Source organism: Plodia interpunctella, chromosome 4, assembly GCF_027563975.2.
Source record: "Plodia interpunctella isolate USDA-ARS_2022_Savannah chromosome 4, ilPloInte3.2, whole genome shotgun sequence".
Taxonomy (NCBI): domain Eukaryota; kingdom Metazoa; phylum Arthropoda; class Insecta; order Lepidoptera; family Pyralidae; genus Plodia; species Plodia interpunctella.
In genome coordinates, this window is record NC_071297.1 from 2,912,717 (window position 1) to 2,924,523 (window position 11,807).

The following is an 11,807-nucleotide window of genomic DNA, read 5'->3' on the forward strand; positions in this document are numbered from 1 at the left end:
ACAATTTCAATAAATACAATATATTTACTATGAAAATGTAACAGACACAGGCAAACTGCAGTATTTAGAGGAAGTCGAGGCGCGGAGATAGTACAGATACTTTTTCTCGAGACCTTAGTGTGAGTTTAACTTGACAATAAAAAACCAAGTTGTTTTTCTATTTAATTTTTGGTACATTGTGCTTGCGAACCACTCTGCACCGCTTCGAATTTTCAATCATGTTTGTGTATGACCTAATGATCGACGAGAACAAAAAATTTTACAAGCGTCTGTTTAACTTAACACTTATCTTTTTGTTATGTCATTCTTAATATTGAATTATTTGTCAGATTTGCGAACCGAGCCAAAGCCATAAAGAACAAGCCAGAAGTGAACGCTGTAGCCACGGACGCGACCATGATCCAGGGCCTCACGAAGCAGCTGTCCCAGCTGCAGTCGCAGCTCGAGACCAAGCGCAACCTTGAAGTCATGCTCGAGAGCAAGATGAATGTCGAGGTTTGCTTGTCTGAGTTTTTCTCTTCTCTATATTGTGATAGAGGAACAACAACCATACTCAAGATACCATCGATCATGTTTCGATCAAAATGGGTTAGGCAATTTCTCTCTTCAATATAACCAGTACAATGTCATAATCCATCTTAGCGCTTTCAAACTATGAAATCTTCCTCTTAAAACAAAAACTTCCCTTTAAAAAATGCACTTTTCTTTTCAACAGGTGAACCTAAAGAACCAGATAGCAGCACTTCAGAAGCTAATATTAAACGGTTTCGGCCAAAGGAGCAGTGCCGAGATAGTCGGCAGCCGCCGCAAGAACGCTCAGCTGCGCAGAGTCACAATATCGACGCTGCATTCCATAGAGGAGGACCCCGTGCCCGACGTGCCCAAGTTTTGTACGCCCAGCTTGAAGTATAAGTAAGTTTGTTTTGATCTATCCCACATTTGTTTACTATTTATACTACTATTACTTCGACTTAGGGACCCATAGAGGATCTTGGTCACATTAGATATTTAAGAAAATATATGACAAAGTCAAAGATTATTTATTTGAACTATGAAGTATGACTTATTAAAAACATGAGTTTACATTTTTTACAATGTGGTGTTAAAAGAAAAACTTAATTCTACTTGTTTCACCGTCCACGGGTATGCAAATTTAAATGGACAGCATGCTATCATCCCTATACTTTAGAAAATATATGCTTTAGAAATATACAATTTGCATCAATATCTTGTGCATGGCAAATTCCACCAACAACTAATGCAATGACATTTTTGCGAATAAATAATTGAATTAATTCTAATCCCTAACCAATAAAACCAAAAAAACCAAAAACCAAAGTGTGTTTGTTTGTTGCGTGTGTTCTGAACAAAAATTACTGAAATTAAGACATCTTATACTTCAAAATCATTCACAATATCTTGTGTGTATTCGTTGCAGTTCTATGTTAATGCCGGGCGCACGCGACTTCGTCCCAATCCAAGACGAAAGTAAATTATCCAGCGTGCCGGAAGAACCTCGACTGATAACCCCCCCACCTAATGAAAGGAGGGTGAATTTCAAAGACGAAGTCATTGACCTCGGTAAGCTGGCAAAATGTTAAATTATTTTGTTTATTTGGGAAAAATGTTCTGTAATAATGATACTACAAAAAGGCGCCTCATGTTTAAATGTCTGTCTGTATCTTCTGTCCTGTCATTCTCACGTGCAATTTAATTCGCGACAAACGAATTAAATTGAGTGTGTCAAGCACCTTTGAGAATACTGCTGTTGCGGTATACGACTCATGCTTCAAAAGTAACGGTGAATATTACAAGTGATAGATTCTGACTTTAACAAAAAATATTAACTTGTATGTACACTAATCTAACTTGTACTTGTGACTTATATTTATGACTCCTTTGGTCCAATAGAGTTCATAATCGTAACTATAGGTATAGTAGGTACTTAAAATAAGAAAAAACTCCACCACATGATTGATTTGCGAAACGTAAATACGATCGAACTCGAATCGAATATCGTTCGTCGAGAGTTTTCGAAACGAGACGCAGGGAATCAATCCCAATGTAATATGACGCGACAACAACACACCGCCTTACTTCAAAACTTTCGACGGTGGATATCGAATTGCAAAGTCTCACTGCGGCCTCTGGTATGGATAACAGCACATTAACCTACCCAGATCCATTTCAAAACCACTATTACTGCATCATACAAATCTGCTGACTACTTGTCTGTGTATAAAATCTGGTTTGGGTTGGTTATGGTCAACCTTCATCGTGCATCTCTTTCTTGCAGACAGCGATGACGATGACTCTATGGACGTCAGTTGCTCGCCATATCACAAATGCCATGGTAATCCTATAACATTTCCTTTGTCATTTATCATTTACTTGCTTTGCTACTAATATTGAAACATTAAAAACTGGCTTTTATATTGAAAAACATTTCCTTAACTGACATCAGTCTCTGAGATTGTATTTTTCACCTCCAAGTAGTATATAAGTAAATGATTTGCAACTGAACTTGACTTTCTCATCACCATTTCATTCTCAGACCAAAAGATAATGTTAATCAGATATTTAAATGTAATCTAAAATGGATTTCATGACGTTACCTGTATCGCTGTATTTCTGTATTCTGATTATCTTATCATAGTAGAAAAATATTTTAGAGTACACATTTTTGTTTTAGCTTTATCAAAAACTCCTCCATGTGTTTTGCGAAGAAAAGCGAAAATTGCAGAAAAGGATCTTAAAGACATTGTAGAATTGACAAATAGAGAAAAAATATATATGCCTGCAGTGGTAAATATCTATAGATTTGTATTATATTTCTATGAAATATTTTGTTAGCACTGGATCGCATGAACATTTTTACGACTATAATATCAAATTATTTTCAGGAGGAACTAATGAAAAAATTAGAACATAACACATCTGTGATATCTAAATTAGAAGAAGATGTTATATCACTAAGTGAAAGTAGCAAGGAAAAGGATCTAGAAATTGACAAATTAAAATTGAAAATAATCAAGTCCGAGGAGGAGATGAAAGCTGTGACTTCAGCCAAAGTAAGATTGGCATATGTCATCAATTTCATTTTTAGTTCATTTCATCAGTAAATATAATCGAAAATGGCCTGAATTGCTTCGAGAAAAGGATGGTACCGTCGTTCCGCTTTTTTGCTCCACTTGGCGGGGGCACTGCCGTGCACCCTATTATTTCTGATCCAATTTAATTTTTTTTTTATTTATGACGTCACATACACATGAACAATCTATCAATTACTGTATTTATTGCAACAATATGTAATTGATAAATTTTTAGTACAACAAATGTATATCAAAATATGTTTTTTTTTTCCTATAGGAGGATATGGAAACATTATGTAAAGATTATACCACAAAACTTACCGATTGGGAAGTAAGTTACGAAACATTAAAACAAAAGACGCAGAGAAGAGAGCAAGAGCTTCTATCACTTTTAGATGAACATCAGAAGGTTCATAATAGGACTGATGACATCGGTGGTGAGTACAATGATGTGGTTGTTTGTAAAAATAATGATACATGTACAACATGGGACTTATCGCATGTATGGTTTTTTATTACAATTATTATTGTCGAGATGAAATTATGTACAATTTAAAGCATGCATAATGAGAATAATTATCATTAGTGTATAATATTAATTAATATATAATATTTTAGGCAAGACACTTTCACGAACAATAGATAAAGAACTCTCCCATTTCATGGACATGTCTAGAGATATATCCCTTGTGAACAGTGACAATGAAAGCAGCATCGCGAACACAAACGACGATGAATGTAATTCACAAATACAAGACATGGTCTCGGAAATGCAGACGCAACTCACTATGAAAACACGCAGAATAATAGATTTAGAATCCAATCTCTTTGAAAATAACCAAAAAATCGAATCGTTAGAATTGGCCTGCAAAGAACTCCAAGAAATGCTAAATAGGTTTCAAGAAAAACTTGGTCAATCCGAAGATGAAAATCATTTATTAAAAGCAACAATCGATACATTAAATTCTACTATAAATAATCAAAAATCAATCTTGGAAGCGACACATGCTGACATTGATTCTTATAATAGTTTAATTCAGGAATTACAAATCAAATTACGGCAAAAAGAAAGCATGATTGACGTTAATATTGATGATAGTATTTTAGAGAATATGATTCAAAACGAAGAGAAGGTTATCGCTAATAATGAAAATATAAAAAATATAATCAACTCATTCAAAATTGTTCTAGATTCTCGTAATAAAGAAATTGACACACTTAAATTGAACCAATCAGAAAAATCTGAAACCATATTTAGTCAAGAAATTAATAAAAAGGAAAAACAAATAAATTCTTTATGTGACGAAGTACAACAATTACAAGATCAAATCACGGAAAATATTGCTGTGATTAACAGCCTCAAATCTGAGAAGAAAATATTGTTAGAATCTGAGCACCAGCTTACCGAAAAGTTGCATGCATTGGAGGAAATGCAGCATATAATGGAACAAAAGAATAATGAAAATTCAAATCTTTTAGTGCGATTACAAGCTACTAATGATGAATTGGCTCAGACAGTCTGTGATCAAAACGAAAAAAAACACGCACTAGTAAACTTGAATGCACATAAAGAAGAATTACAAAAAAGGATTTACGATTTAGAAAGAGACATCGAAGAAAAAAATGTTCTCATTGAATCTCTAAAGAAAGATGATTCTGAGTTACAAGAGACCATGAATAAAGCCAAAGAAGCGATATTAAAGTTGCAAAAAATCTTGGCCGACTTGACTGGAAATATCCAAGAAGTGCCAGAAGTGATTGACAACTTTGTTGTTGTCATTGATATTCTCGACAGTAACATCAGTAAACTTGAATCTACAATTGTTGGCGTAATAGATGAGAAAAAGGCGGAGACCGAAATTAGCAAACAACTTCGTGATGAACTTGCACTTCTAAAAGACAAATATGAACAAAACACCAAAGATTTACTATCTCATATTGACTCACTCAATTCGCAGAGTAGCGATTATGCACAACAAAACGATAACTTGCAAAAACTACTAACTCAAGTTTCACAGGAACTAGATACATCTCGTAATCAACTCTCAATTGCTAATGAACAGTATAATGATTTACATAACAAATCACATGAACACAGTAAACAAATCAGTGCCAAAGATGACATTATAATTTCACTGCAAGAAAAGTTAAGTAGTTTCAATGAAGATATTTGTAATCTTCAGCAACAAAAACAACAGATTGATAATGTTATTCTTTGCAAAAATTCACTAATAGAAGATTTGGAGATTAAATTAAAAGGAGTTGAAATAAGTCTTGAAGAAAAAAGTGCTGAATTCGTTCAAATGACTAGAGAATTTAACGATTCTCGTATAAAAACCGATCGATTATTGCAAGAGGTTTTAGAAAAGACCAACAAATTAACGAATACTTGCAATTTGCAAACTAATTTATTACACTTAAGTACGGATAATGATAATAAGTACAATCAAATAACTTCCGCTTTAGATAGTCTTTCGTTATATTTATCTGCCATAAAAACTGACTCAATTTCAGAACATGATAACCTTAATAAATATCTGGCAGAAGCCAAGCAAGAGATTGTATCGCTGTCGCAACAAAATGTTACAATAAAGGAAAATGTTTCCTTGTTGCAAATAAAAAATCAAACCCTGATAGCAGAGTTAGAAGAGATGCGAACAAATTATAATAATTTACAACGTGATTTGAAGCAGGGTAACGAATTAATTGAATCTCTTCAAAGTGAACTTAAAAATAAATTAATAGAAATTGAAGATAATAAATCAAAAGTTTTAGAGTTGAAAGAAAAGGTTGGATTCCTTGACATGTCTACAAAACAAAAAATCGAAGCATTACAAATAGAAAATGAACGACTCAAATCAAAATGTCAGTCATTAGAAACAATATCATTTAGACAAAGTAACATTGACAATTCTGATTACGAAGATGAAGAATGTAACTCAAAAAGGAAATCTCTTTGTAATGTAACAGAATCAAATGAATGTAAACCACCTAGCCTCGTAACTATTTGTTGCAAGAGACTAGAAGAGTGCATACAGCCAACTGATAGATCATTAACCTCTTCTAACTCTGAGACAAGCGTAATCTCTATCGATAAAGCTACACAAACAATTATTTGTCATTGTGAAAGGTTACTTTCAGACTTGACAACAACTAATCAATATAATGAAGAGCTTAAAGATAAAATCTTACAGCTACTGAATGAGCGAGAAGAAGTCCGTAAAGAAATTCAACTTCTCTTAGAACCGGCAAATGAGCTACAAAAGAGAATAGTTAATCATAGAACAAATCTATCTACTTTAACAGCTACTACTTACGCGGAAAACAAGTCTCTGAAGTCACAAGTAACAGCATTACAACATCATCATACTCGTTTTCATATGTTATGTCAAAGAGATATACCTGCCGTGAAAAAGCAGCTATCCGAACTAATGACTATCTTGAAAAAAGAATCGTCGTTCATGGACAAAGGGAATATAAGTTTCAAAAGATTTTCTTTACCAGATACATTGGAAAACAATACAACGATTTCCAGTTTTAAGAACGATGAAATAACTTTAGATGGCGATCTTTTGATGTTAGATACAAATGTCACCTTAGCGACCTCGGCAGATAACACTCTAATGGGCCATGACCAGACATGCTTAGATATATCTCAAGCTTTCGTATATAATGAAGTAGCTTGTCAAACTAATGACGTTACTGACAGATCAGAATTATTTGCAATTGATTCTCAAATTGAGATTTTATCTGGTGATAATATAAAAATGAACCAAAAACTTGAAAGCTTAAAAGAAGAAAATATAAAATTAAGGGAACAAGTAGACAAATACACAAAACTAAAAGAAGTAAAACTGGATGTGCAACTAAATAATACAAATTTTAATTGTCAAAGATGTGAGAAATATGCGCATGAAGAAAAAGAATTTCATAATAATCACAAGAGTTTAAATGAAAAATTAATAACTCTGGATCAAGAATTAGCTGATCTAAAAATGGAAAAAGATATGATTGAAAATAAGTATCAGAATCTCCTATTAGATATTCCATCGACTGATGCATTAGTTCGTAAATTAAATATTCTTGAAAAAGAAAAAAATACAGAAATCGGAAAATTAATGCAAACTATAAACTTTAAAAGTGAAGAAATAAAACGATTGCAGGAGGAAAATGATACTCTTTCTACGCAAGTGATGGAAAATATCGATGAAGCTGACGATTTAAATAAACAGCTGCAAATTTTAACTAACTCCAAGACAGAGCTTATGAAAAAGTGTTCAGAATTAGAGAAGATTATCGAAGAATCTAAACTCGTTAGTAATCACCCATGCCGGTATTGTAAGAAAAATGATTTGGGGGGCTCTGTCGTTATCGATGACACTAGTGAACTTCATTCAAAGTATAACAGAAGCCTCAGTGAATCAGATACATCATCGAGATTTAATAAAATCTGTACTTTACAAAATCAGTTGTATGCCAGTAAACAAGATTGCAAAGAGTTGTCTGAAGACGTCACTACTATTAAAAACCATTTAGATCGTGGTAACATATCTATAGGGCAAAATATAGATTTAGATGATAGCATGGGAGAATCTAATGTTTACACTTTTTCAAGAGATTTTCATGGAGCAATGTCTTTAAATATGCCTAACATTCCTGAAGAACATGTGAATGATATGTATATGATTGACAGGAAAGACTGTATTAATTATTACTTGGAAGTAACAGGTACAGACAAGGAGAATCTTAGTGGCGATTTAAAAATTATTGACGTTATGAAATTGTTTTATAGCAATTTTGTTACAAAACACAACAATGAGGTTGAAAATCTAATAAATAAATTAAAGTGCTATGAAGAGTCCAGAAAAGAGCTAGAATTTCATGTTGATAATCTAAAGACGGAATATTCTAGAATAACTGATCAATTTAACGAAAAGGACAAGAATTTTCAAGCAGTTGCAAATATTTTAACACAGATAAAAGATAGTATGAGTATTGTAAGAGAAGAAATCATTAAATTTACTGATGGTGGCAATAATACTGTTGCTGTTGTGACTTTTAAAGAAAATCTCTTAAAAGTTATTGATTCAGGTTTAGGCCTCTCGTCTGCTAATGTTTTCGAGAAGCTTATAGATAGCATAGTAAGGAAACATGAGAACGATTTGAGTGACATTATGAATCGCTATGTGAAATTGCAAGAACACATGGAAATAGTGACTTCTGAATTAGATATAGTAAACAACAGTCTGATGCAAATGAAATCTCAACTTACTGATAAAGAAAATGAATATAATTTGTTGAAAGCACAAAAAGAGAGGGTACACGAAATAAGTAACGCAGTTACACTCGACATAGTCAAAAAAGAGCGCGAATTGAGTGAAACTATACGTAAAGGATGTCAAAAACTGGTTGAAAGCGACATCATAAGCGTGGAAGACATCGATTGGTCAATGCCATTGAATAATAACATAAATGTACTTTTTGATCGTTTCGTAAACCAATACAGGCTAAAGAGTAGTGATTCGGAAAACCTTATATCAGAAATAAATAAATCGACAACACTATTACAAACCAAAGAGAAAGAATTAGAATCCCTTAAAGTTCAAAATGAGCAACTGCATGATATAACTAAAAAATTAAAGATAGATTTAGAAGACAGAGCGATTTTTATGGAAAAACATAAAATCTTATATGACGATTTGAGCAAACGTTACGAGAGTAAAGAACAGGAGAATGAACATAATGTGAGTTTAGTCGCAAAAATGTCTAATGATCTGGAAGTTTTGAAAGGGGAAATTCAGATAAAACAAGATACCATCGACAATATGACAACTGAATTGATTAGACACATGCAAAATAATGTCAAAGAGGATGGAAAAATTGAAGATTTAATGAATAAAATAACTATGTTAGAAAAAGATATGTTTGATCTAAAAACTGTTAACGAAATTATAAAGAAAGAAAAAGAAGCTACTGCTGCGGAGTTATCGAAATGTGAAGGTATTATTAAAATTAACAAGTCTGAGTTAGAGAAGATGACGTCAGACATTTTGGTGTTAAGAGAGTCTGTGAAGGACAATATAACTGTGATAGATAGTTTGAAAGTAGAGACAAAATCTTTACTGGACCAGAACATGCAGCTGAAGCAACAATTTGAAGAGAAGTGCAGAGAACTGTTACGACTCGAGACAAATATTAAGACTCATGAAAAAACGGCCGAGATTCAAAGCAAAATGATAATAAGGTACATTTCTGTGTTATCTTTAATATAATTTGTATAATTTATTACATTGTTTTCTCACTAAATAATTATTTATTTTAGACTCCAGAAGCAAAAAGAAGAATGTGACAATAATATTAAAGAGAAACACGCTGTGATAGAAGAATTAACTGCAAAATGTACCGCACTTCAGAAGGAAAGTGAAGAAATAGATCTATTGAAGAGTGGCAAAAAATTGTTGGAGGTGCGTACCTAAGTGCTTGAATTGTATTTTATTTCTATATGATTATAATAATATTGTATTGTACTTTAACGTATCGTAATATTCCCTAAAATTAATTCCAGACTCGAATCTCGGAATTAGAAAATGAACTGGAAGGTCTAAAACGCCACACGCCAAATGAGAACATAATGGAAGCATCTCGGAGACGAAGACAGAGTCTGTACGACTCGCAGCGGGCGTTTGCAGAAAACAAGTTTGACGCCGGAGGTAAGATTTTTTAGCATATTGATGTGTTCCAAAAAGCCTTCCCTTACTTTTTCCACAAATCTCTGTAGAGGACAGCATTTTTCCACTCCCGCAGAAATCCAATAATATCTTTCGCTATCTATTTCGCGGTTTCCTTTTACGCCTACGCCCTTTTAACACCCACGGAGTATATTTGATCTGGTCATCTTCGCCGTACGCAGCTGGAGAAATGGACCTGACAGGCTAAACTAAACAATTCTGATTGCTTCCAAGTGAAAACATCGCGATATCATTCAAACTCATCAATTTAGCTGATTTTACTCAAATTCTAATGTGATTTGACGTTGTTTAATGCAGTCTAATCACATAATAAAGAGCTCAAATACAAAATCTTGTTTTTTTTCAAAAACTAGACTCACAATCACTAAGATTAGTCCAAGCGCGTTCGGGTTCACTTAAATTAATAAATATTTAACACAAAAGTGCATTTGGCGATTTTAGAGCGTAGTGAATTAGTTTGAGATTTTAGTGTTACCTAAACATATCATTTATAAGTATCTAAACAAAACAGCTCCAATGCTGAAGACTTCGTAAGTGAACGTGCAGCCTGCCAACACTACACAAGCTGAAAAACACGGGTGAGAGCGTTCCATGTTATAAAATATCCCCCTTCATAAATATATCTTTACCTAGAGCTATATACTTAACCCATAACGTAAACAAACCCTTAGCGTAACAAGTTCTCCAAGTAGCCAACAAAAAAGCAACTATACTTCAAAGAAATAATCTTGTCCCACTGCTTGAATACTACAAGGCAGTGCCAAAATCAAATCAAAAATACACATTAGTCTTTATTTATGTATATATATATATATTATGTATTGTACTGTTTTACATGTTTCCTAGACTAAGTAAAATAAAATATAACCTGTTTTTTTCAAAGAAAACCTCAAAGCTATAAGATAAACAAAATGAAAGAATTCCGGTAGCAAATAAAGGCATCCCAGATAAAATTTAAGACAATTAAAAATATTTAAATCACAACACATAATATACTTCGATAACGAATATAAAACGAAGATAAAAGAGTCTCGTCACGCTTATAACTCATATGGCACCTCAGATATTCCGCCAACATTTGTCTTAAATAACCTAATATTACATACTTATTCTATAACCCAACATAGAACATACCGATAATTCCAAACAACATTCCTAGGCGCAACTCGCCCTTGCAACAATAAAAAAAAAAAGAGGCCCAATATAAAAATAAAAGATAAGAAATTAGAAAGACGCCATTGAAACCAGGAAACACAACAAACACAATAGCTAACACGTAGAACAAAAACAAATCCACAGCTGCAAGCCATAAATGAATAACATCGTCTGACTTGACGCAAACTATAAATTAAAACAAAGCAATTGATCCCTACAACAAAAAAAGGCATGAAGGTTACAATTTATTACAAAATAGAAAGCTAGCAAAAAATATACCCTATTACGCAAACGACTCTATAGACAAAGGAACCCCGAGCATTATAAACCTTTATTACCTACCTAACAAACTCACCAAGTTGGCACAACCCAGAGATTTACATTCGACGTTATAATTTAATATTGGCATTAGGTACCACAAACCAAACTTCATAACATATTCAACTAAAACTAATACATTTTTCTCCACAGCTGTTTTAGAAATTAAGCTCTTTTTACAGCATAGAAATATGGAGATATACGCAGACACCATAACAAAAATCCCAGGTGATGGTAACTGTCTATATAGAGCAATCGCATACCAAATCAACGATCTGTTTGGTATTACATTCGACCATCTAGCAATCCGACGCGACTTAGCTAAGTACGTTGAGGATAATCAACACAACGATAACATACACCAAGCTATTAGGAGTAACCTAAATGACACACTAACAGATCTACAGACTCAAATCAACAAATACCTACAAGCTCAATATAAAGAAGGTACCTGGGGTGGGACTGATATATTGATAGCAGCAGCTGAATACTA

The 11,807-nt window shown here is 33.2% G+C and overlaps 1 protein-coding gene across 2 annotated transcripts in view; it reads left to right on the forward strand.

Annotated features, from left to right (window-relative positions):
- The window catches only part of LOC128669509 (centromere-associated protein E-like), a 31,113-nt gene that overhangs the window by 3,368 nt on the left and 15,938 nt on the right, over nt 1-11,807 (forward strand). The window contains exons 7-16 of one of the 2 annotated variants that reach the window (XM_053744408.2): nt 330-495; nt 716-912; nt 1,439-1,581; nt 2,297-2,353; nt 2,693-2,805; nt 2,904-3,071; nt 3,370-3,529; nt 3,711-9,336; nt 9,415-9,556; nt 9,658-9,802. In XM_053744408.2, coding sequence (XP_053600383.1) covers nt 330-495; nt 716-912; nt 1,439-1,581; nt 2,297-2,353; nt 2,693-2,805; nt 2,904-3,071; nt 3,370-3,529; nt 3,711-9,336; nt 9,415-9,556; nt 9,658-9,802 — 6,917 coding nt within the window. The remainder of the gene's footprint in view (nt 1-329; nt 496-715; nt 913-1,438; nt 1,582-2,296; nt 2,354-2,692; nt 2,806-2,903; nt 3,072-3,369; nt 3,530-3,710; nt 9,337-9,414; nt 9,557-9,657; nt 9,803-11,807) is intronic. The other variant, XM_053744407.2, reaches the window with a different exon arrangement.